Here is a 26,845-nt window from a genome sequence, read left to right on the forward strand (position 1 = left end):
TCCTCTCAATTCCTATTCTCCCTTGCAATCCTCTGCAACCCATCCCGTATCCTCCTGGGGCTCATATTTGGTGTTATCTCCATTAATTCTTCCCCTCTTCCTACAGAACTAGCTACTCTTCTCTTCTTCCTTGCCCTCCCACCTTCAGTGATCACCTGCTGTGCCCCTTCTTCATTTTCCAACTCTACAAACCTGTTCCTGAGCTATATTTCTCCTTCTTCTCACTTCTCCTTCTCCTTCACTTCCATCTTTTCCTCTGCCTGGTTCTCTTAGACACATGATTCCACTGTCCACTTTCCTCACCCAGCAGTCTCCCCTCAGAGTTCTTTGGTCCTGCTTCCATCTGCAAGTCTGAGGTTTTCCCTTCAGCCTCCTCATGTCTTTGCTCCATCAGCTGCTCAAACCCCCTTCTAAACTCAACCAGAGTTTCTACCTGCATCTCCAGTCCTCGGATCTTTTCTTCCATCAACTCGATCAGGTGACACTTCATGCAGACGAAACTCTTTTCAGGTATCCCCTCCAGGATCATGTACATGCTGCAGCTTCCACGTCCAGTCATCTTCATTGTGTCTTCCACCGCTTCGATCACCACCACTGGTGCTTCTGTATCTGTCATAGCCTTCTCACCTAAATCCTATTAGTCTAGGAAACACAAACCAAACCCCAAACGACCACCACAACACTGCCAGACCACCACATACTTCCTTCACTAGCCTGTCTGTTCCTCTTCCTGGTTCTCCCAATCTTCTACTAAATTTGGACCATAAAACATAGAGGTGTCTGGTCATAAATTAGCCGAATCCAACAGAATACGCATGCTAAAGTAAGGGTAGAGGGGCTTTTTGACCCATGATGTGTTGGAGGGTGTGGGGGGGCAGGTTATTTTGATGAACGAGTTAGGAGTAACACTTGTTCTCTCTTTTTTAATAGTTAATTTTCAGGGTTTGTGGTCAAAATGATTCTAAAATCCAGCAGGCTCTAACAGTATTCAGAGGCCAGGTCTGCACTGCAAACTTTTGCTGACTAGTTGCACTAATGATGGTTTTTGGGGTACTTTTGCGCCAGGATCTGGGTTGGTTCTGATGCAGTAGGAACAGCTAGGTATGTTCTTAGACAGTGAAATTTGAGATTAAAAGAAGTCAACAAGTTCAGCGTTTAAACTGTTCGTTATGTTGGTTAATGGTGTTGATGAGATGTAGTCTCTGATTGAAATAGGTGAGACAATAGGGTGGAAAGTTATGCCATCAAAATTGCACTTTTGACGGTAATGCTTATTTTGCACCGAGGTGTTGCTGGAATAAACTATACAGGAAAAAAACAGTTTTGCTGATATAAACAGCATAGCTATGCCAGCAAAGTGCAACTAGCCTACACCAGGCCAGATACTGGATCTGTTGGATCAGATACATGCTGTTAGCCCAGCATGTTTTGGAGTCGGGATATTTAAGGTGTATTACAAATGGCAAACGAGATGTCTTAGTTAGGCAGAAGCATTCCGCCATTGTCTGGGGACCAAAATCAGGAGAATGGAGGAGGTTGCAAGGCTGCTAGTCGCAGAATGCGCCTTTGTTTTGTTTTGCTGGAGTAGGACAGCAGCTAAAAGCGTTTCTCCATTTCAGGCGGTTGGGATGCAGCAGGTGCCAGCCCCCAGTGTAGTGGCAGGGCTGCTGCGGCCGGACGCTGCAGCGTCTGGATTATTTGGGTGTATTTATTTTGTTCTCTCCCAGTAAAATCACTGGGGCTGGGACAAGACAGGCTGGCTCCAGGGGGCAGCCCCAGGTCCTCATGGCACTGTAGGGCGGGGCTGCGGCAGGGGCTGGGGCTGCGGGGGGGGGCACTGGAATTTGAGACCCCAGGGCCCACGCGGGCAGCGCCGACTCAGCGGTCACGCGGCGCCCGCCTCGCGCAGGCGCCCCGAGGCACGAGCAGCGCCGCCGCCTCCTCCTCCCCCCCCCCGCCGAACCACCTCTCACGCCGGGAGCGACGCCGGGCTGCGCATGCGCCCAGGCCGGGGCAGGAACTGGCTGTCGGCGGCGGCGGCGGCTGCGGCGGGCGGAGTTCGCGCCGCGCGCCCCGCCGGGGATGGTGAGCACGGCCCCGCTGCTGCGCCTGCTGACCGCCATCGACCGCCGGAGGATGAAGCTGCTCATGGCGCTCGCCCTCGCCGCCTACGTGGCCTGTGAGTGGGGCGCGCTCCGCTGCCCCTTGCGTGGGGCCCCGGCCGGGAGGCTCCGCCGCGCCTCGCCCCCCCCCCGGCAGCGGCGGGCTGCGGTGCATGCCGCTGTGCCCGGCGCTGCAGCCCGGCTGGTCCCGCCCAGCCGCTTGACTCTCCCTGGGAGGAGTTTTTGGGGGGGCGGGTAGGGCCCCCCCGGCCCATGTGCTGCCTTAGCGTGGCAGGGGGAGGGGGTGCCGAGCCCCAGAGGCAGGGCGCAGGCCGACGTGCCCGTGGCAGGAGAGCGCCAGGCGCGTTTGCCAGGCTGCTCCGCGTTTGAAAAATTCAGTGTCCCTGGCTGAGCCCCTCCCCCCACCCCCTCCGGTGTGTTGTTTTCTGAAGCTGAAGTTGCTCTGCCGTGGTGGTGGTGGTGGTGGTGAGGGACCTCTCCCGCTCCCTACAAACAGCTGATGGTCAGGACAGCAAACGTGCGGCTCCGCCGCTTAGCAGCCGTACTTGTAACGGACGCAGAGCAGCGTTTCAAAGCCAACAAGAGCTGGCCTGGGCATTGGGGGGGGGGCACCTCATCAGGGCTGACGAGCCGGGGGGACAGTTGTACCAGGGTCCTGAGCTCCGGGCCACCTTCTCTCCCCCCCCCCCCCCAACGACACACCAAAAAAAAAAAATTTCTAATTCCTGCCTAAATAAGGAAGAGGGAGGGAATGGGGCCCCAGCGAACATGATGTACCCGCGCGCAGCATTTCTTCTGATGGGCCTGACCATCTAATTATAGTGTTCAGACTGCCTTGTCCATGGCTCCTGGGTTCTTACTGATCTTTATAACGTGACTGTTGAGGGTTTATCTTGTGTGTTTTCTTCTCTGTTGTTTTTGTGTTGAGCTGCTTGTATTACTCCGTGACGTACAAAATACAGTGTAAGACTGAATGTGTTCATGGTCTAGAACTGGTGTGGGGCAGGGATTCCTCAACCTTTTTCTCTCTGAGGTCTCCCCAACATGCTGTACAAACTCTATGGCCCACCTGTGCTACCACAACTGTTTTTCTGGGCCCTTGTTAGGGGGTTGCAAACAGGGCAGTTGCCCAGAGCTCTGCGCCACAGGGGGCCCTGCAAATCTAAGTTGCTCAGGCTTTGGCTTCAGCCCCAAGTGGTAGGGCTTGGAGCCCCGGCGCTTCAGCCCCATGTGGTGGAGCTTCAGCTTTCTGCCCTGAGCCCTAGCAAGTCTAATGCTGGCCCTGTTGGGCAGATCCCATGATACCTGCTCGTGGCCCCCCAGGGAGCCCTGGACTCTGGTTGAGAATCTCTGGTGTGGGGTACAGCTAAGGAGAAAGGAGAAAAGGAGTACTTGTGGCACCTTAGAGACTAACCAATTTATTTGAGCATGAGCTTTCGTGAGCTACCAGAAAGGAAGATGATGTCTGTCTGTATCATGATGATGTCTGTCATGCTCAAATAAATTGGTTAGTCTCTAAGGTGCCACAAGTACTCCTTTTCTTTTTGCGAATACAGACTAACACGGCTGTTACTCTGAAAGCTAAGGAGAAGTTCTCCAGGAGGACAGGGGCCATGTCTCTTCTCGTGTCTGTATAGCACCTAATATCTCTTGAGTGCAAATAGTGATCTTATATTGTGTTTTGTGCAGTACTGAGCATGTTGGATTCTAAGATCCTGGATAGAAGCATAAAAATAGATGGGAGAATATTAAGATAATTATTTAAAAGAACCCAGGTGGCTCACTGGACCTGAATTAAGCTGCAAGGCCCCAGAATTACATGACCCCTCCCAAGTCTTCTCCTCCTGGCTGCCCAGTTCAGTCTGTTAGTTTTCGGTGCGCAATCTGTGTGTATTTAAATTCAATTTATTTTATGCTAGCCCACATTTTTTATTTTCAGTGTGCTGCAGATCTTTCTATTGACAACAAGTAGCTGCACCACAGAAGTTGGCTGGGATGATGCTGGAGACTTCAGCATTTGGGTTGGGGACAATGGGAGCTTTTTATACCCACCAGAGAGACATGTGCCCTAGTTTAGTTTTGGGTATGCAGGAGGTAGTTTTAGGCTTTTTTTTTTTTGTATTTGTGATGGGATGTATGCATTTCTTCTTTCCTTCTCAGGCAGAGGATATATATCTTGGGAGAAAAGATGTTTGACTTCCATGTTCCCCACCCCATCAACTGCTGGAACAGCTAGCTGCCCCACTGCATCTCAGTAGCTGCCCCACTGCATCTCAGTAGCTGCCCCACTGCATCTCAGTAGCTGCCCCACTGCATCTCAGTAGCTGCCCCACTGCATCTCAGTAGCTGCCCCACTGCATCTCAGTAGCTGCCCCACTGCATCTCAGTAGCTGCCCCACTGCATCTCAGTAGCTGCCCCACTGCATCTCAGTAGCTGCCCCACTGCATCTCAGTAGCTGCCCCACTGCATCTCAGTAGCTGCCCCACTGCATCTCAGTAGCTGCCCCACTGCATCTCAGTAGCTGCCCCACTGCATCTCAGTAGCTGCCCCACTGCATCTCAGTAGCTGCCCCACTGCATCTCAGTAGCTGCCCCACTGCATCTCAGTAGCTGCCCCACTGCATCTCAGTAGCTGCAGCTACACCAGTGATGCACACTGTTTCAACTAAAATGGGACCATTTAAAATAATTCAGTTGCCAACAATAATGATCATTAGACTCCATAGGACAGTTAACATCTCACAAAGATATTTCAGATTGCCTGCAGACTTGGGCAGGCATTGGTACATTGCTTTATATCCATTAACAATTTGAAGGTTTTCTTCATAGTCATAAGAACTAGAGACTTTATTAAAATGAAAATGTAATGTCTAGAGCACTGTTAAATAGGCAATGTAAAAATAAACTGCCACCTGATTTTGGTTTATGTACCCACATAATTATATTGTCTAGAGGGGCTCCTGGCTCTGGGTAAAATATTGGCTGGGTTGGGTTTTTTTAGCCAGCAGTTCATGTCTACCTTCTAGTGCATGGAATAAAGGGAGAAGGGGAAACAGTGTGAGGACATTTGCTGCATGGCCCTATAGGGTCAGAGATCGTGTCTGCTCATTCTTTGAGAATCACAAGAATAAGGGAGAAGAGAGACACTAGTTTTGCATGTGATTAAGAGTAGCCTGAAATGAAGTAGATAGCTAGCTGTGTAATCCTGCAGGTAGTTGTAAGAGGAGGCTTTCTGCAAATCTGTCATGTCTGATTATTATACTCCTAAATCTTTTGACAGGTTTCAGAGTAACAGCCGTGTTAGTCTGTATTCGCAAAAAAAGAAAAGGAGTACTTGTGGCACCTTAGAGACTAACCAATTTATTTGAGCATAAGCTTTCGTGAGCTACAGCTCACTTCATCGGATGCATACTGTGGAAAGTGTAGAAGATCTTTTTATACACACAAAGCATGAAAAAATACCTCCCCCCACCCCACTCTCCTGCTAGTAAGAGCTTATCTAAGGTGATCACTCTCCTTACAATATGTATGATAATCAAGTTGGGCCATTGCCAACACAAATCCAGGTTTTTTCTTCCCCCCCCCCCCCCAAACCCACGTTGTTAGTTATGATTCTTGCATCTTCAGTATAGTATGACAAGGTGCTGTACTGCACTGATCTGATAGTTTCCTGAGAAACTAAATGTTTTTTGTCTTTACTGTAGAAGGTGTCTATCCCTTCCCCCATTCTTTCAAGTAATATCCCATAAATATACTTTCATCAGCACAGTGCATTGGAGTGGTCAGATAATGCCAGCCTGAAGTAGTGTGGCAATTGAGAAAACTGAACTACTGAGCGGGCACATGTTCTGGCACAATTTTTTCAAGTTCTCTTAGCGGTGATTAAGTGTTTGAAGGCTATGGACCTGCTTCCTGTTTTTTTCCCTATTCCCATATGTTGAGTTGACTGTTCTTACAAGATGAATTTTATTTGGAATACGGTACAATACTAAGACTGAACATAAATGTTTAAGTATTCCAAACATTGTTTATATAGAGTTCATGCTTCGTGCTTTACATGTATGTGTTGTGATATTTTGGTGGAATATTGCTTGTGGGCATGTGTTTGTAAGCCCCCAAAGAATACCGAGAGAATGAGATTGTTCTAGGAGGCTCTACCCTGGAAGACTCTTTTGGCAGCATGTATTGTACATACACACTTAGCCCCCCTCCCCCCAGTGTGGGTATACGTAGCAGTGTAGGTGGTGGGGTACAGGTTAAGCCAGGGGTGGGCAAACTTCTGGGCCACATCCAGGTATAGAAATTGTATGGTGGGCCATGAATGCTCACGAAATTGGGGTTGGGGTGCGGGAGGGGGTGTGGGCTCTGGGGTGGGGCGAGAAATGAGGAGTTCAGGGTATAGGAGGGGACTCGGGGGGGGGCGGGGTGTGGGCTTTTGGGTGGGGCTGGGGATGAGGGGTTTGGGGTGTAGGAGGGTGTTCCGGGCTGGGACCAAGGGGTTTGGAGAGTGGGAGAGGAATCAGGGCTGGGGCAGGGGGTGGAGGGGAGGGGGGTGAGGGCTCCAGCTGGGGGTGCACGCTCTGGGGTGGGGCTGGGGATGAGGGGTTTGGGGTGGAGGAGGGTGCTCCAGGCTGGGACCAAGGAGTTCGGATGGCGGGGAGGGGGATGAAGGCTGGGGCAGGGGGTTGGGGCGCTGGGGGTGGCTCAGGGGTACAGGCTCCGGGTGGCATTTACCTCAACCTCTTCACAAAGGAATCTACTTCTTAGAGAGTTGGCAAACTGGATGTAGGGCCTACTGAAGCCAACTGAAAAAGTCTCCTTGCATCTCCAGTAGCAAACTGTGCGACTTTTAGGTGTTCATTTTTTTAAGGACCAGATCCTATAATTGCTCTTCTCTCTGAGCAATCACTTGGATTGCAGTATCGTGTAGAGATTGGTTGCAGAATCAAGCCATGAGTCACTCGTTACAGAACTTAATGATTTATTAGGAACAAGAGATGTCCTTACCTTCCACTTAAATTTACCCTAAAGACATTGTAGTCCTCGTTTTTATTAAACTTGTTTCAACTGACTTAAAGGAACACTGTGCACTTGAGCTAGCCTGTAATTCATGTTTTATAAAAACGAAGTCCAAGAGGAATGTTCCACAATAATATTTTTAAAAAATAACTACCCACTGAAAACAGTTAGTTTAAACTCCCCTGCAAGTCTGAAACCCAAACTCTGCAGGGCTAAGAACATGAAAGTGACAATAAACAAAAATGAAATTGACTTAATTTTCATTGTCCAAGACCAGAAAAATCCAAATAGTACACAGACTATAAATAACAAACAAAATAGATTTTAAAAATCTTTCACTTTTTAAAAATATAGTGGCACTAATAATGTACATAAATGTATTTGATTACACCATGGAATCTAAGATTTTAAAAATGGCCATCTAAATGTAGGCTCTTAAGTCCATACTTAGGCAGGTAAATAAATCAGTGATCCTGCAAAGGCTTACGGAGCTGCTCAGCTTCATTCATGTGCATAATCTTATTGATGTATGTAAGTCTCTTCAGGATTGGTGTTTTATCTAGGTTTATAAGTCTGGACTCGGAGTTTAATTTTTGGAAATCTTGACTAAGATTTTAAAATTGACCATGCCCTTTAAATCTGTAGAGCCCTGCATGGATACAAATTTATATCTGTGGATATAAATCGGTATCTGCGGAGCCACAGGGCAGCCAGCTCCCTATGCCAGCAGCTCCTTTGGCGTGGCTGTACCTCCCGCAGCCCTGTCCCTGCCCCCCCGTCACTTCCACGTAGCTGTCTGTCTCTCCTTCTGGGGGCGTGCGCGACACTTGAACACAAGAGTGTGACCAGAGATAGCTGCTGCTGGTGAGCCTGGTGCTCACCCTAGTGGGCGGGGCTGGGAGTAGTATAGCCGCACCGGAGGAGCTGCCGGTGTGGGGTGCTGGCTTCGGGGAGTGATGGCCCAGCACTGCAGGTCCTGATTTATATCCACATCCTCAGCTATAAATTTGTATCCGCGCAGGACTCTATAAATATGCATAATTTGCTTTAATATCAATATTTTTTATAAATCACTTAGTGATGTTTTAATATGATACGGTGATCAGATGTTCTTTATTTTCTTTAAGATGCAAGAATTCCACTTCCAGTATACTGTACTTCAATAATTTTTTGATCATTCACAAACCTTATAATTCCAAGAATGCATATTAGTGGTCTCACTCCATTTCACCTCAGAAATGTTAGTAACATTCCATAGTGAGGTCTAGTATTACTATGACTTCATTATTTTTGCAAAATATATCACAGTACATTTACTACTATAAAAACTAAATATGCCAAAATAATGTGCAAAATACCCTCCAAAAATGTACTTTGATTTTTTTCCTAGTAGTGTTGGCTTACTTAATTGTTAAATTGCAAAATTGGGTGAGTTGCTGTGATCTCCAGATTTGTGTTAATGAGAGACTAATGTATATTCCAACACAGCAAGTAATATAACAAAATAACTAAACCCCTTTGTTTTCAGTTTAAACAGATTTTTTTACCAAACCTCCCCCAGGTTTTACAAAAAGTGTTAGTTTCTTTTCCAAATTTCACCCTACTTTTTTATCATTCAAATATATAAAAAATAACTTATTCTATTAGGAAAATACAATACATTGCATGAGGTGTATGTCTTACTGTAATACAGTAGTCTGTATGTATATGCAAAGCTGCCTGTTGAAGTAAGGCTATGAATTAGTCTAGAAGATGCCAACAATAAGCAAATAGGCGTGCGTGCAAGCTCTGAAGTGCGTGAGCATCTGAATGTACTGATGAATCTCATGCCCACCGCATACACATTTCAAGCTGCTTACTCCTGGGGGAATTTTATGCCACTGCGCGTGCGCATAATTTATGTCCTCCGCATATTTCTTTGCTTCCCCGCAGAAAAATGACTTTCGAACGGGGAAGCAAAGGGAAGCCCCAAGAGCGGTCATGCGACCCTCCTCAAGCAGTATGTTTCAGCTGCCCAGGGCAGCTGGCAGAGAGGTAAATCACTGTGGGGTAGGGGGCATGACTGGGGAAGGCCCGGCTGGTGGCTCTTACCCTGCACCGGGCTCAGCAGCTATTCCCAGCAAGGCTGGGGACGAAGGGACTTCTCAAACAGAACCTTAGATTTCTCCCTTGGCTGTAGGAAGCTCTGTAAACTCCCCCCCCTTTCTTCCTGCACCACCCATCGCTCCTTCACTTCAGGGGGAGGGATCCCTGTATGGGGAGCTGCTCCCCCAACCCCCATGCATCCAGACCCCCTCATACCCAAGCCCTCCAACCGAGCATCACGCCCCTCGCACCCAGAACTCCCTGTTCTCCCAACAAGCCCTATTCTCCCATCTACACTTGGATCCTGCCTTGCTGAGCTCACTTTCCCATACTTGGTGCACCTGACACAGAGGGACAGGGCCCTGGGATATTTCTGGGGTAGGCCAGTCCTTGCCCTGTGTCAGGGTTGGGTGCAGCCTCACTGCTGAGTCAGTGTCCTGGGTGGGAGAGCTGCACAGTCATCTATCACCTCTGTGCAGCCAGTGGACCATGCTCCCCAGTGCCATGCTGAAGCCTCCACATTTATTTGACAAATAAAATTTGCAGAATTTTAAAATAGTGTGCACAAAATTTTTAAGTTTTTCGTGCAGAATGCCCTCAGAAGTACAAGCTGTTAGCAGGTAACAGTTTAAAGAACTGTCACACTAAAATGGGAAGAAAACAAAATTCTGCATCAGATTATGTTTCAGAACACAAGAAAGTATTGGAAAGTTAAAAAAACAAAAACAGGAGAAAAGGATTAAGTTGAATGTATGCTCTGCAAATGGTGTGGCACAATTATTAAATGTAATATTTATAGACTAATAGTTCTAAGTCTACAACAGTAAATTGTTTATTCAAATGAATAGTTTTATTTGGGCATTAGAGATGTATTGTTTTCTTAAACTCCAAGGTGGCATTGTGTTTTGAGTTCTGTTTTAGTTCTGCAGCAAACCACATTGAATTCTATTAATCAAAACATGAACCTACTGCATACTTTTCCCCCGTCCTTCCGTCCACCAAAATAAACCCTGATATTTACCCAGAAAAATTAATAATAGTTTTTTCCCCACTGATTTTCACCTGTATTTTGTTGTTATAGTAATAAACACTGATAAATTCCTGGGGAAAAATAAAATAAAATAAAAATCAGCCTACCTATAACTCAGTCATTTAGAACTAGATTTTATTAATAACCTCCAGTTAGTCAAACACTTTCCTTATGGGTCTAATTCTCCACTGCCTTGTACCTTGTATAGTCATTTACTTTTTTTCCAAGTGAGTGTAAAATGCCACCATTCTCATTTAGCAGTGTTTCACACTGGCTTTGCACAAGTGAAAATTAGTGCCCAAGTGGAATTAGTGGAAAGTGGTGGAGAATCAGACCCTTCGTCTAAGTGTTTGACAATTAATACAAGTGTAACAATTAATACAAGCTAGTTGTAAATGACTTTGAGAGTACCATAGGTCATCCTCAACCTCCCCCCCCTCAACTAACTGACCCAGTACAGGTTGGACAAGACAAGGTTATAGTGGTCTGTGTGACATTACACTAGGCCACCTTTCATGTCAGCCTGCTGTTTTGTGAACACATCTGCTTGTGGGCTGAGGGTCTGATGGAGATGCTTTTCATTTGTGGGTGCATGCAGATAAGCTTCCTGTCTTGCACTGCTCCCCGTTTGTCAGACCATTGGTCTCAATTCCTGGCTGTGCAGCCCATGGAAATGTATTACAATTCTAGGGCTGTAGTAACTTCTGCATTAGAAATAGGGACAGATTGGCTTGAGGCCAAGATTTTTTTTTCCCCTAAGAACATGTTTACCTGGAAAGATGATGAACTGTCTCTCTCCCACCTCAGTCACTGTTGTGTTCTGTGCGGGAGGTGTGTCCCATCAGAGTTATGAAGGGCATAATGGTTGTCTCATCCTTCCCTCCCTCATCTTACAAGTGTTTACCCTTTGGGTGCATTTTCTCTCTCTTTTCATAGAATCATAGAAATCAGGGTTGGAAGGGACCTCAGGAGGTCATCTAGTCCAGTGCTTCTCAAGCTATCTGATGTGAGGGACCGGCAATTTTTTTTTCCAGTGTGCGTGCAGACCAGCAGACGATGGCTCGCAGACCAGCACCGGTCCGCAGACCACCACTTTGAGTAGCACTGATCTAGTACACCACCCTGCTCAAAGCAGGACCAATCCCCAACTAAATCATCCCAGCCGGGGTTTTGTCAAACCTGACCTTGAAAACCTCTAAGGAAGGAGATTCCACCACCTCCCTAGGTAACCCATTCCAGTGCTTCACCAGAAGCTTTTCACAGAAGCCAAGTTGTTACCTGGAAAGTTAGAGCTCTCACCCCTTCAAATTTCACCTCAGCTGACTGATCATTCTGCCAGGGAAGTTTACCAATCTCTTTGTTAGTCTGTCAAGGTTCTCTGAGCAGTGTGGGTAATACCCACCCAACATCAAGAGTCCCTACTGAGAGAGGTGCCCCGTACCCTTACAGTATTGCCTGGGAAACAAAACTGAAGTTTTGGGCAACCTTCAATTGACAGTGTCACTTTCAGAAAACAAGTTTTAAAAATGAAGACTACAGTGCTGCCTGGGAAAGAAGTAGCTATATAATACTTAACTTTGTAGTGTAGACATAGCCTCAGTTGTCCGAAGTTATGTCGACGTACAGCCACCAATATGATGATATCGCTGTTGCACGTTCACACTCTGCTCCTTGTGTCGGAGTGCACGTACAGTAGTAGCTCTTGCACTGACAGAGAGCAGTGCGCTGTGGGTAGCTATCCCACTGTGCAGCTGACCCCAGGGTGTTTTGGGAAGGGTTTGCAATGCTTTATGAGGCAGGTTCAGTGTCATATGAAGCCGGTTTCTCAATCCCATCATTCCATGGGCATCCTACTAGGGTTCCAGCTGCTTTTCAACTGCACTGGTAACCTGCGAGCCAGCCATCTTTGTCAGACAGCATGGATCCAACACTGCTCTTCAGTATTGTGCTGTGCATTATGAACACAAGGCTATAAGAGGAGCTCAACGGGGGCACTATTCACCACTACCCTGACCCCAGACCTCTCCTTGTACAAGTGGCATGTCTGTGGCACTGCACTAGAGGCAACTGTTTGCCTCCCTGGCCTTCTGCTATGCTTGCCCGCAGCTCTTTGAGTTTTACGCAGCACTGCTGTGTGTCCCTGTCATAGCCATTTCCCTCCATGCCCTGAGCAAGTTCCTGAAGCTGGAGCAGAGCTGTTCCTGCAAAGCCTCCTTTCCCCACAGACCCAGGAGATCCAGCACCTCCCGTGTACTCCAGGCGGGAGTGCATTTGCTGTGTGGAGCTGGCATATTCAGCTGGGAGCTCTCCACACCGAACAAACAGGAAGAGCAAGTTCACCCGTTTACCTGGCTACAGGGCAGTGGAGTTCAAAACAGTGACCAGAGCAGTCGTTGTGAGATACCTCCTGGAGGTCACTTAAGTCAATGTAAGCAATGCAGCATTTACACTTAGGCCTTGTCTACGCTACAGGGGAGATTCGATCTAAGCTACTCAATTTGAGTTACATGAATAGCATAACTCAAATAGACGTAACTTAGATCTGCTTAACCGTGGGGTCCATGCTACATGATGTCAACAGGAGAGCGATCTGTGATCGATTTAGCGGGTCTTCATTACACCCGCTAAATCGACTGCTGATGCATCGATCGCCACTTGTAGATCCCCCAGTAAGTGTAGACAAGCCCTGAGACTGTTTCGCTATAACTATGTCACCCTAAGCTCTGCGCCTCGTGAAGGTGATTTGATTATGTCGGCGTAACAGGAGAGTTAAAGCAGCAGGAGGAGCATTGCAGTGTGTACGTCAACCTAACTGTAGAGGTGTAAGCTGCCTTATGTCAGCAAAACTGTGTAGTGCAGATGTGGCCTTAGTCTGATGTCTCAGCTGCTAGACATGGAGTGCTGCATCTTCCTCTTCACCCCCACAGAATATGGAGTAGCCTTTGTGTTCCCAGAGCACAGGCAGCCTACGGAGGTGTGCTGGACAAATAGGTGCACGAGGCTTATTTTGAGTGGATTAGACCCTTTCGTTTTATCCTGTTTGTTTTTTCTGTAGCTTTTACCCTTACCACAGGAGTTTTGTGAGGATTAAAATCTATACAGCACTTTGTAAATGTAAAAACTAAGCATTGATTTTATCCCATGTTAAGGCCAAGAACTTGCACTCTCCATGTTTCATTTTAAAAACTGTTAACTCTTGAACAACAAACTTTAAAATTTTAAGTGGCCTTAACAAATACCTTAATTGTAATACTATTTTATATCAACGTAGACACCAACAAGAAAAAGTGATGGCTTTAATTGCCTTGCATATATTTCTTCTCTGACCTGGAAGAAAATCCAAAATACTAGGATTGAACATGTGAGAGAGAAGAGGGGGGGAAAACACTCTATACAGCTTCTCTTGTTGGTGGAAACTACACAAGAACACAACACAATAAGGTCATGGCTACACTAGCACTTATGTCAGCAAAACTTTTGTCACTGAGAGGTGTGAAAAAACCCTCCCCGAGAAACAGAAGTTTTGCCAGCATAAGCACTTGTGTGCACAGATTTTTTTTTGTTGAAGGATGGCTACTTTTAAACCAGTTGTTGAATGTCCAGGGAGATTGAAGTGTTCTCCTACTGGCTTTTGTATGTTACCATTCCTGATGTCTGATTTGTGTCCATATATTCTTTTATGTAGAGACTGTCTGGTTTGGCCAGTGTACATGGCAGAGGGGCATTGCTGGGACGTGATGGCATATATCACATTGGTAGATGTGCAGGTGAACAAGCCCCTGATGGTGTGGCTGTTGTGGTTGGGTCCTATGACAGAGTCGCTAGGGTAGATATGGGGACAGAGTAGGCAACCTTCAACAAAAAAACTTTAAAAACAGGTTTAAAAGAGAAACTGCAGAGCTACAATTCATTTGCAAATTTAACACCATTAATTTGGGCATGAATAGGGACTGGGAGTGGCTGGCTCAGTACAAAAGCAATTTTTCCTCTCTTGGTATTGACACCTCATCAATTATTGGGAGTGGACCACATCCACCCTGACTGATTTGTCATCACTGGTTCTCCACTTGTAAGGTAACTCCCTTCTCTTCATGTGCCAGTATATTTATGCTTGTATCTGTATTTTCACTCTATGCATCTGAAGCTTTTACCCACAAAAGCTTATGCCCAAATAAATCTTACTCTTTCAGGTGCCATCGGACTCCTCGTTGTTTTCGTGGATACAGACTAACATGGCTACCCCTCTAAAAATTGAAAGGGTGACTTGGAAGCAAGTGAATGATCAGAAATTGCTTTAAGTGACTTCTGTAATTGACTAGATTGCAAGATGTCATTATCAGTTTACCATGGTTCAGCATGTAATTGTTTACATGGTGTTTCAATTACCCATGCTTAAAAGTACTCACAGGGTATGTCCGTGCTGTAGTGAAAAACACATGGCTGGTCCATGCTGGGCGACTTAGGTTTGCAGGGCTCTGGCAAAGGGGCTGTTTAATTGCAGTGTAGACTTTGGGCTCAGGCTGGAGCCTGAGCTCTATGACCTTGTGAGGTGGGAGGGTCCCAGATCTTGGACTCAAACGTCTACACCTCAGCTGGCATGGTGCAGCCACGGGTGTCTGTTTGCAGTGACACTGTAGACATACCTTCACTGCCTACCTGAGGAATTGGGACCGAGAAAGTTAGAGAACTTGTTGCAGGCAGATTAGGCACAGCAAATAACTTCTAGATAGTCAAAATGGTGCCAGTGTGCATGCAATGCCTACAGTACTGAAAACAACAACAAAAAATCCAAATTAAAATATCATAGTTAAGAGAACCTAAGTGTCTGAAAGTGTGTATGTTTGAAATGTTCCAGGGGGTGGCTTCATGATTGTGAAATGTACTGTATTTTTTGGGATGAAAGTAAATGTTTTTTCAACTTGGAAAGTGTGAAGGTCTGTAAACAAGAACATGAGTATTTAAAGCTCAGGGCTGTAATTGTTGGTAGCTGATAAGGTACTATAACCTGCTTGCAGTAGGTTATAGTACATAGCAAAAAGGGGTTAAATGGAAAGAAATGGTACCAAAAAAGGGGGGATGAACATGCAAAAAGGAAAACATAAGCGAGGAAAGAAGTGAAAGAATTGATGGGGGAGGAGAAAGATTGTCAGGGAGAGTTGGAGAGAGATACATCTAGTGATGAGAGTCCGATCACATCAGTCCTTAAATGATATTGCTAACTATAATATCACAAGACAAAATAATAAGCATTTATACATAAGCATCCCTTCTTATACAAGTTACCTTACATTTTTCAGTATATCAACCTTCTCTTTAATTCCAAAGTTGATCTCCCAAATACAGTTGCATGGGAGCATGTAGAAGTATACATGGTTGCTAACTTTTCCTTGTGATGTTTGTAAAAAAACAATAAGGGCTGAAGGCAGAGGAATATGTAATACAGCAGAGAAAAGACGTGCAAAGGTGTCTTCCTGGTGTAACTTGGAGATTGGGAATTAGCGCTACCTCCTTTTTGCTATGTGATGACTAGCTCTGGGATAATTGTGTTGTGTGACAATATAGCAGAGGTGGGCAAACTATGTCCCGCGGGACCATCCTGCCTGGCTCTTGAGCTCCCAGCCTGGGAGGCTAGCCTCCGGCCCCTGCCCTGCTGTCACCCCTCCCCTGCAGTCTCAGCTTGCCGCGCCACCAGTGCTCTGGTCCGCTGCTCCTGCCGGGCTGCATGGCTGGTTCTGGCTAGGCGGTGTGGCTATGAGCTCCTGCTGCTCTGAGCGGCATGGTAAGGGAGTAGGGGGGATGAGGGGGTTGGATAAGGGGCAGGGGGTCCCGGGAGACAGTTAGGAGTGGGGGTGTGGATAAGGGTCGGGGCAATCGGGGGACAAGGAGCTGGGGGGTTGGATGGGTCGATGGTTCTGAAGGGGGCAGATAGGGGGCGAGGGCCAGGCTGTTTGGGGAGGCACAGCCTTCCCTACCCGACCCTCCATACAGTTTTGGAACCCTGATGTGACCCTCAGGCCAAAAAGTTTGCCTGCCCCTGCAATATAGGGTGGAGGAATGTAAATTCTCTAACCCATCTGGTATAAGTGGTTTGCATATGCTTTGGCACAAACAATTGGAAGCATGTGGTTTCCCATTTTAAAGTTTATACTGTAATTGGGAGGTAAGGACGTATGATCAGCTGAACTTGAGCTCCAAATGCAACGTTGTGGCCCAAAAGGATGTATAAATAGGGGAATATCGATTAAGAGTAAGGAGATTATATTACCTCTCTATTTGGCACTGGTGTGACTACCACAGAAATATTCTGGGCTGGAGCACCAACAGAAAAAATATAAGCAGGTGCTTAGCACCCACTGGCAGCCAGCTCCCCCCCTCCCCTCCAGGGCCTCCTGCCCGCCGATCATTTCCTCCCTCCCAGCACCTCCTGCCCACCGCAGTCAGCTGTTTCTTGGCATGCAGGAGGCTCTGGGAGGAATGGGGAGGAGCGGGGAGGGGTCATGCTCAGGGGAGGGGGTGAAACTGGGCGGGAAGGGGCTGGGGGGAGTGAAGGCTTGGGGGAAGCGGTTGGGTGGGGGCTGGGCCTGGGGCGAAGCAGGGGATTGAGCACCCCCCGGACCCTGAGGAAGCCGGTGCCTATAGCTCAGGTGACTAACTCAAGCCACTGCCAGTGCTGCAGTGTCCTATTTTTAATGTCCTAGCTTGAGCTGAGCTAGTGCAAGTCCGTCTACCTGTGCTGGGAATCACAGTGGTCTACTGCAGTGTAGCTATACCATCATAGGTCACAGAGGTACTGCAAAAAGAACGAGGAGGACTTGTGGCACCTTAGAGACTAACAAATTTATTAGAGCATAAGCTTTCGTGGGCTACAGCCCACTTCATTGGATGCATAGAATGGAACATATAGTAAGAAGATATATACACATACAGAGAAGGTGGAAGTTGCCATGCAAACTGTAAGAGGCTAATTAATAAGGTGAGCTATTATCTGCAGGAGAAAAAAACTTTTGTAGTGATAATTAAGATGGCCCATTTAGACAGTTGACAAGAAGGTGTGAGGATACTTAACATAGGAAAATAGATTCAATATGTGAAATGACCCAGCCACTCCCAGGGAAGGGGTGGAGTGGGGGCAGGGCTGGGAGCAGCAGGCAGAGGGGTGTCTGATGTGGCCCACGGGCCAATGTACTAGTCCTCACATGGCCCTCGTGGTGATTTGAGTTTGAGATCCCTGCTCTTACCCATGTTGCTGTACTCAGCCTCCTTCCTATCTACTGCTGATCTTGGGTCATATATAATATAAGAAATTTTACTAGCTTCAGTTCTTTTCGCAGCTGCCAGTGCCTTTCTCTCCTGCATGTTTCCTGTTCTGCAGCTGAATGGGGAGCAATTCATGTTTTTGGCTGCCAAGTTCTATACTGCTCAGTGTGAGACACTTCTTGATGGTGAGAACAAATCAGTGAATAGGGGGGACAGTGGTGAGAGAGATGAACCTGATCTCACATGCAGGTGAGGATGGTGGAGGACATAGGATCAGCTGAGAGGGGCCAGGTTGACCATAAGGAAGAAGGACTGAGGAGCAGGCATGTCCAGAAACCTGGTTGGAGCTTAGGGGTTGGTGGAAGGAGACTGGAGAGAAGTTATGAGAGAAGCTAGGTGAGCCTAAGGCAGCTTCTCACTTCAGTCTGCCTCTGACCCTTCTGTCATCTGCCTGTCAGCCCCTGTCATCTCCCAGTAGCCTGTACCTTCTATCCTGCCACGCCCTCCCTCCTACCTCTGCAGTGTTCTCTGCACATCTGGCTTCCACCACCTGCTATATTGTGTCCTCCTGGAGTCCAAAAGGGGAAGCATTGAATATGAAGAGACACAGCCTGGCTGCCTTTGATTAATGCACTTCAGCAGCCCCCTCCCCACTTCTCCCCTTGTCAAAAAGAAAATAAAAAAGCATCTGGAAGGAGGAACTGCTAGGGAATTCCTGTTGTCTGTCTGCAGCACTGGTGGGTGAGGGAATCTAATTCGTGAGTGTGTGACCGGTAGAATTGTCTGAAATTTTTCAAGACTGTGAAATTTTGGCCAGCAGCAGCCAAAAAACAAAAACAAAACCACCACATCAACTTTTACAAAAATGTATTGCTTTTTGACCAGCTCTAGTATGTCTCCTGTGAGCTGGCATGACACTTGGCAACCTGGAGAGAGAGAAGTGATTTTGATGTAATATGTAACATTTACCATTAACCGCAAATGAAGAGATTTTTTTTTTTTTTTTGGACCTGAGATGGACTTTGATTCTCAAAATGAAAACTGTATCTCTTGCTGCGTGTTGGGTACAGCACCTGAAAAAGTGCATACACCCAACAGAGTCCTTACTGAGAATGTGAGCGTGCTGTTTCTTTCCCATTTCTGGTAACAAATAAACTTGCCTTTAGGAAGGTGAACTGTCCTCACAACTTACAAAGATAAACAGGATTCAGCCATTTGTGTGGATGTAGGATTCACTTATTTAGTGTTATGCAGACTCCATACCAAAGGGGTATATGTGCCTCATTTTTTTCCTTATGAAAAGCATGTGGGATTGGGAAGGAATGTGCAGAGTGAATTCATTTTGCTCATTGTGTAGTCTGGAGATCTGATTTTTTTTTTTTCTTTCTCCGAAATCAGTTGGTTAGAATAATGGCATGAATAAGATGCCAAACTGTGAATTTGTTTCAAGCCTATGGGATTAACGGATAATCTGTCTATAAAAATAATAGCCCAGAGCTCACACTTTCAGAGAGTAAGGAGACCAATAGACTTAGTTTACCATAATGTACTATTCCACTGGCATTAGTACACTACTTCACACTGTGAAAGGTGTTTGTGTAAATATTTAATTGTTCATCTGGGAGGGTGGGGGGAGCTCACTAATGGAAGCTCAAGTCTGGTAAATTTAGATGGGGATCTCTTCTGGGCTTAGCTGTGGACCTTTCCTGGCAGTGATCAAGAAGTCATTTACAACTCTTGTTCTGCTCAGTTGAAAGCAGAACAAGCCGTTTCATAGGGGTGGTTAACTGCCCTTCAGGGACAGGTGTAAGAGGCTTTGTCAGACTGATTCCTCTAACCCTGAATCCTACATGCCAACCAGATGTTTTTAACCTCTTGCCTTCTTCTGTCACTCCTCCTTGGGAGGGTGTGTGGAGGTAATCGTTAGATCTTTCATTCAGTTCACATTTTGTGGGCTTTAGTTACGCTAGTTTTAGAAGGCAATATGATCTCTGCGTACCTTCTAAGGTATTGGGATGAGTCTATTAGGTCTGTTGGATATTTGGCTGTCCTTCTCTCTTGCCTCACCCTATTTCCAAAACATGAGCCAACTGGTTCAGCTGTTGTGAAGTCTTGTGGTTCTCTTTTCTGGGCCCTGCATCAAAGGCCACATTTGAATTAAACAAGAGTTTATTTGTTTGGTTGTACTATCATTAGACACCTCTGCCCCCAAACCTTCCAATTGCCAAAACTTTCCAGTCCCCACCTTCTCACAGAACCAGATGCCTTAATATAACCGTAATACAGTCCCCACCAGCAAACCCTGATCAACAGTTTGCTTAAATGCAAAACCTGCCTTGCAAACCCTTAATAGCAAAACAATGTCCAGTTAAGGGAACTGTCACTAACCCAGTTTAACTGCTGCACATTACACTAATCCATTTCACAGGTAGTTCTCTGCACCTCCACCAGAAGCTCCTTTGTACATACAAAGAAATACAATACGGACAAAATCCACTCTAATCTGCGCCATAATGCAAAACCTCAACTCTCACCTCAGCAGCATTGAGGCATGTACTATGTGCAGATGTACATTGGCTAAAGAGAATATTTAATAAGTGGGAAAACACAAGGTCATAGTTAAGTTTTTGTGTTCGGTCCAGTTCAAGGAATTTTGTGTATTGTTTCTCTGCGTGCAAGGGAGATAGTTGTGGAGTAACTTAGTGCAACCTTAAGTATGGAGTTGCTACTGTGTATCCATAATTGAGGCCTTTAATTTTTTTTCTAATACAAGAGCTTTTGAAACCTTTCCCATAAACGTAATAAAAAAGCCATTTACCTGCATAGCTGTGGATTTGTTGGTAGCTGTGACATCACAGCATGGTGCATTTTGCGGAGAGAAAAGTGGAGTTATTTGAAGTTCTTCCTCTTCCTGTTTGTGCTGGGCACTAAGGGTACATCTACATTGGAATAAAAGACCTGTGGCATGGCCGCACCAGGCCCAGGCCAATCGACTTGGGCTCACTGGGCTCAGGCTGCAAGGCTTAAGCCCAAACGTTTACATGGCAATTTTACAGCCCAAGCTCTGTGAGCCTGAGTCAACTGATCTGGGCCAACCATGGTGGTTTAATTGCTGTGTAGATGTACCCTCCATTCACAATCCTACTTCTAGGTCAGTTGTCATGCAATATTTTTACGTGGCCTCATTTAAAAAGTTGGTTTCTTACTGTAGCTCCAGTGAATACCTCTCTACAGCGGAAGTGAAAAGCTTGACATTTCCCTTGCAGCTGACTACCTTCCTCATCAAGCCACCTCAGTTTCTCTCTGCCACTTGAAAACAAATTGATAAATTATATAGGGCATTTTCCTGATCTACAGAGTTCTATTATAAGTGAATTTTGACAATGTGTGCCTCAAGAATTCATGAAATTTCTCTCTGTAGCCTGCCTGGCTCTGGCTGTAGTCTTCACTGAAAAAATATATATATATATTTTATATTGAGATGGCTATCTATAAAATTCCATTGAAGATAAGACCCCAAGTAGTTTTAGTCAGTCAACCCTAAGCCCCCCCTCCTCTCACCTGGGGTCTACCTTGATATAGCTAGTCAAGGTAAAAACTAGAGTACCTTTTCTCAGCTAACTCAATGTGGACTTCTAGTGATCACAATGTAAAAGTGCACCTATTCTTTCAGTGAAGACATAGCCTTCCTTCCTTCCTTATTCTATTTATAGTTTTGTAATGCCTTTGGTTGTGGCACCACAGAAAGTCCTGAGATTTTGGAGGTAGTCCAAAACCTCTTTGTTCTCTCCTTCAACATCATTTGTGAAGCTTTGCCAGCCTTTCCTCTGACCCTTTCTCTTACTTTTGCTTTCCCCCAATCCCATCACCCTGTAGATAATACCAGCCTTTATAGCCCCTTCATTTCCTTTCCCACACCTGCTCCTGTGCAGTTATCTATGCTGACATTGTGCCCAAAATGCTATCCTGGAGCTTATTTCATAGTCCATCACATTGTCCTAATGTAAAATCTCTCCTATTAAAAACTCACTTATGCAGTATTTCATGCAAAAAGGATTCACTTGATTTTTCCCTATCAGAGCTTCAATGGTGCGCACTCAACTGCATTATAGTATTGCCCTCACCCTTCTTCCCCTTCTCCACAGCCTTTTTTATTTTGTCTCCACTTGTGGATCACTGTGGAAGGCCTTAAATCGGGAGTTCTCATAACAAAATTTTTGGTGGCCTCAGAGCGTGGCCACCAACTCTTGCTGGTGGCTGCGTTGACAATTTTTACTCAAATACTTAATTAACTTTAGGAAAAAAAATAAATATGCACATACATATAAATATGCACATATTTGCAAATCATTGTAATTTATTGAATCTTTTTGCAGACTCAATAAAAATAATGTACAGTTGTCTCTATTGTTTACTGGACAGTAGCAGAATAGAAACACAAATAAGGTGCTCTGCAGGTTCTTGTCTTTTTTGTTGTTGTTTTCTTTTGTTTTTTTGGTTGCTTTTTTAAAAAGACTTGCTAGCTAGTAAGTCTGCTGCTGTGAAAAGTGAGCCCAGGGACAAATTAAGTGTTGCATGGGGAGGTCAGTGGGAGGGGATGTGAGGTCTGGGGAGGAATGCATAACGGGCCGGCAAAGGCAGCAGGGGCCGGGGCGATGTGGGGTTGAGCCCCGCAGCTGGGGTTTGTAGCCCTGTGGCCAGAGCCTGCTGCCTGCAACCTCAGGGCTGGAGCCAGACCCTACATCCCTAGGAAGGTGGGGAACTCACTAACTGCCTGCTCCTCCAGCATTTGTCTCTCCAGAGGGCGTTATTGTTCAACCCCTGCTGGTGGCCCTGGGGAAGGAACCACTGCTTAGCCACTTCCCACACCACTGCTGAGGGGGCTGTGGCCACAAGAAAAGCCCCTGGTGTCCGCATGCGGGAAACGCTGTGCTTAAAGCATTGTGAATGTTGTAAGCTTTGTCTTCTATACATCTCTGTAAAACACCCTTCGCACACTTGGGTGCTGTAAAGAAACAAATAAGAGTCCTAAGGAATTACATACAAGCCTGAGGCTAGGCTGTTCTACTTGACTGTCCTTTATTTGGCAGACTAATTCATTAACCACCACTCCAGGACTAAAGCAGCCTACAGGCAATTGAGGTCACTGCAGAAACTTTTTGTACTGAGAGGCATATGCTAATACCATAACTGAACAAGACTTTTCTCTCCCCCCTCCCCAACCCCAAGAATGAAGGAATTTGTGTGCTCACCCTGAGGCTTGTTGTGCAAGGACTTCTGGAGAGATTTAGACTTTATTAGATTCTGTGTGTTGCTTATTAGGGAACTTGCCCTTCATGTTCAGTGGTCCCAAAAAAAACTAAAATTGCTAGTGCAATCTTCTTAATAATTGGGGGATTTCTCTTCTCTCAGTTCATCTCACACTCCCTTTCCTAGGCAGAAGAATTAAGAAAATACAAGGGACCTGACACTCTTAATATAATCACATAAGCACTGAACAGGTTCAAAAAACCAATTTCAATAGTGAATAGTTTCACCAGACTGATATTCCATATCTCTGTATCTCACTATAGAAATGGAAAAGCTGACATCTGTTTGTTCACTATTCTGCATTGTATTGTGACTTATATCCAAAAAGAGATTGCTTTACAACACTCTCTCTCATTTATATATGTGTGTATATATGTATATGTATATGAATAAAAAGAGGGTTAAAGTTGCCAAGGAAAGCATTCGGAATTAAGAAATGCCACTTGTGATGAATCAGTCTTCTCCCCACAATAGTCTTTAAGTGATCATGTGCTGGTTTTAATGCAGGATCCTTTCCTCATCCAGTGCCCTGGTTGAATACTGCTGTAAATAAGGAAGCTAGCTGTTCAATCTTTGTCTTTGATGTTCAGCAATGGCCAACGGCTGCATTCACTGCACATCACCCAACCCTTCAGGCTGGGGTCCATAGGACCCCTTTCTTGCTCACAGCACGTTGTCCAGTTTCTTTAATGAATAAAGCATTATATAATATCCACTTTGGCAAATCGTAATTCAGTTACTGCTGATATGGTTTACTCTATTCTGTGATGTGTGTGGGATTGATATATAGAAGGGGAGTATATTAGCTGATCATCTTTTCAGATAACCACAGATATATCTATTTGGAGTATCTCTCAATCTGATATACTGCATGCTCTTTGTTTATTTGACATGCATGATTCAAAATTTTTCCCTTTTGTAGCACAGGAAAAAGCCTCATCTAACTTCATTGGTTTTGTTTGACTTGTACAAAGAGTTCTGATCACTTGGCATATATAAAGTGACTTGTTTTTAGAATAGATAAGTTAGTTTTAAATTTCTTCTTATTAGGATGACATAAAAATTGAGAAATAAGTAATAGTTTGTTAAATGGCACTATAATGTTTTTTTTTCTTTTTTTTTTAGCTGTATGGGGCAACTTTATCAACATGAGGTAATACTTTATTTTGTCCGAGTATCTTTATTTGAAACGAGGTTATTTCCGCTACCATCCCATCATGCAACAATAGGAAGAAATCAGAAAAAGCTGCTCACAAAGTTGTTGAAATGTCAGCTCTTAACAATGGTAGATGTAGAATCCACCATTCGTGTAATAAAAACGCCTTCAGCATCAGAGAAGTACTATAGGGCTGTGAACATCCTCACTGGCAGGGGACAAGACACGCTGAGTTTCCTCCTCCTCATTCCACTGGAGTGGAAGGACATTCCAAGATAACCAGTAAAGGATTTGTACCTCCTTAACCCTTAAGCTTTGCCTTAACTGCAGAGTTAGATGAACTTTTGGCTGTAATGCATCTTCTGTTCACACAAGGAAAAACCTCTATCCAAGGCTTGAGGGTGCTTTAAGACTAGGCTAGCAGACACATCTGAGGGTTTAGGCTTTAGCTTAGGTTTTTTTCAGCCAGGCTGGCAACCTACCTATTTTGCAATGAGACTGCAGGCTAAGCAAGCCCAGTTGCTGTTAGTCCTCCAGTGCTTTCCCACAGTTTCACCTGACCTGTGCTTCCTTGTCTGTGTGCTCCCTTTTACTGAACTGTAAGTTAAGTATATTGGCTCAGCATTTTAACCCTGCATGTGCCTGCTTCATCTGTAAGTCAAATACATTGGATCAGCATTTTAACCCTGCATGTGCCTGCTTCATTTCTGCTGCATTTTCCACAGCATTTGAACAGAGGCGCTATCTGAGTAAATGCAGTACAGATCACTTTGTGGTTTGCTAGCTGAATTGCTTAATGACCTTCCCATTAAAAGTTCTTGCTCTCAAACGCTGTTTGCTTATGCCTTCAGAGCTATTTGCATTAATAATGAGTAGCTTCTCTTAGAAGTTATTTACATGAAGTATTATTCTCATGTCACTACCACAGACAGTAGCTCCATGTTAGGGGTAGGGGAGATGCATCCTGTGAATGAATTCACAGAGTGGCCCAGTTTAGTGGACTATTAAGAATAATGGGATAACCCACCAGAAACCCATCCCAGCTCATAGGCTACTACAGCACCATTGGGGACCCAGCCACACGGGTCTGACACAGGTAGGGCTTTATGGTGGGGACACTCTATTCGGGCTAATTCTGTGGTGAAGGCATACCCTGAGATGTGTAGAAAATTCCTGCCGCCACTCCCTCAAAGCCTGCCTTGAATCTAAATATCTATGAAGGAAACTAATTTTAATTGAGAAAGCATGATCTTATGTGGGAATATCCCCATAGAGTTGTAAGGGAAAGGAGATGAACCTTTAGGGGAGAGACCATCCGTGTAGCTTCACTCCACAGAAGTAGAGTGCTCAGACCAGCCCTCTGTAACTAAATTGGTAAGTTAAGGAGGGGAAAACTCACTTAACATAAAGCTGCAATTGGCCAGTGCTCAAAACTACAGCATGTGAACACACTACAACAGATCTGACTTTTGAGATTACTTTAAGAACGTTTTCATATGTTGTGTTTTCTGTTAAGTTTTTCCTTAATCACTTACCACAAAGGAGAAGATTCTCTGTTCCACAGATGCACGTTCAAAGTTGTGTGCATTATCTATTTTCAGGAAAATATCTAATACAGTAACTATTGTGAGTTAGTGTTACTCCTGAATAATATTCTAATGCTGCATGTTAACCTATAAGTCAGTTTTTGCTGCTGCTGGTACAGTAAGTGGCTGTCTTTTGTGAAAAGAGTCTCTAGAACCTGAATGGTTCTACTCAATACTGCACTCCTTCCTGAGGCAAAACTACTGAAGTCAGTAGGAGTTTTGCCTGAGTGAGGCATGCTGGACTGACTGACTTAGTAAGATTTTTTACAGAATGATGTGAGGAGAATTGTTGTTCTGATTTCTAACACTGTGGTAGTATGTGTGTGTGTCTACTTAACAAACGGCCTTCTGTTTCTCGAGGTGTAATGACGGCAGGTCTCAAGTAAAGGAGCTCTGTTTTACTTGAAAGAACTCGATTTTGCATTGGCTGCCCCTGAAACCTCTAGTATGCAAAAACTTACCACTGTAAATCATGTTGAATAGTTCCATAAGCTGTCTGAAACGAAAATTAAGTTGAAACAAGAACTCATGCAAACTTAAGTGAAATCACGTAGGCTTGGGCTACACTAGCAAATTATGTTGGTATAACTGTGTTGCTCAGGATATGGAAAATCCATACACCTGAGCGACGCAGTTATACCGACCTTACTCCTGGTATACATAGCTTTATGTTGATGGGAGGACTTCTCCCATCAGCATAGGTACCGCCTCTTGGGTAGGTAGAGTGGCTATGCTGACAGGGGAAGCCCTTCTGTTGGCTTAGGTACCATCTTCACCGAAGCGCTACAGTGGTGCAGCTGCAGTCTTTTAAGAGTAGGCAAGCCCTTAGTCACAAGAATGCGTATGCTAAGTGGCTTGCTCAGAGGAAAAACATCTCTAATCACTTGAGATGTTATATACATTTAAACACTAAATTAGATTACAATTAAATCTGTACAAGAGACCAGCTTTATTCTGCACCTTCTTGTCTTAAGAGGCTACCCTGAAGTATCCCCAAATATATTAGCATGGCTCCACCTTTACTAAGCAACCTTTGCTTAAGTATGTTTTTGTCCATAGAGTGGTTACTTAAAACAGTCTTCAGTGTGCTGATTTTGCTTTTAAAAAAATTCAAAGCTGCCTTAAACTGCAGAACTGTTTACCATTTTCCAGTCAGTTACACTTTTGTATCACCCCACTAACTGCACTGGAATTTCACAGGTTCTGCTAAAGACATTATTTGGTCTGTAAAATCTTTATTACAGGTGGGAAATGAAGAACCTATCTTAACTCTCTGATC

At 45.2% G+C, this 26,845-nt stretch overlaps 1 protein-coding gene across 3 annotated transcripts in view; it reads left to right on the plus strand.

Annotated features, from left to right (window-relative positions):
- Positions 1–1,997: 1,997 nt before the first annotated feature.
- The window catches only part of UXS1 (UDP-glucuronate decarboxylase 1), a 93,171-nt gene continuing 68,323 nt past the window's right edge, over positions 1,998–26,845 (plus strand). Inside the window, exons 1-2 of one of the 3 annotated variants that reach the window (XM_077814280.1) lie at positions 2,002–2,179; positions 23,950–23,977. In XM_077814280.1, coding sequence (XP_077670406.1) covers positions 2,083–2,179; positions 23,950–23,977 — 125 coding nt within the window. In that variant the 5' untranslated portion in view covers positions 2,002–2,082. Of the gene's footprint in view, positions 2,180–23,949; positions 23,978–26,845 lie in introns of all 3 variants that reach the window. The other 2 variants (XM_077814274.1, XM_077814265.1) reach the window with 2 other exon arrangements.

Source organism: Eretmochelys imbricata, chromosome 1 (genome assembly GCF_965152235.1).
Source record: "Eretmochelys imbricata isolate rEreImb1 chromosome 1, rEreImb1.hap1, whole genome shotgun sequence".
NCBI classification, from domain to species: domain Eukaryota; kingdom Metazoa; phylum Chordata; order Testudines; family Cheloniidae; genus Eretmochelys; species Eretmochelys imbricata.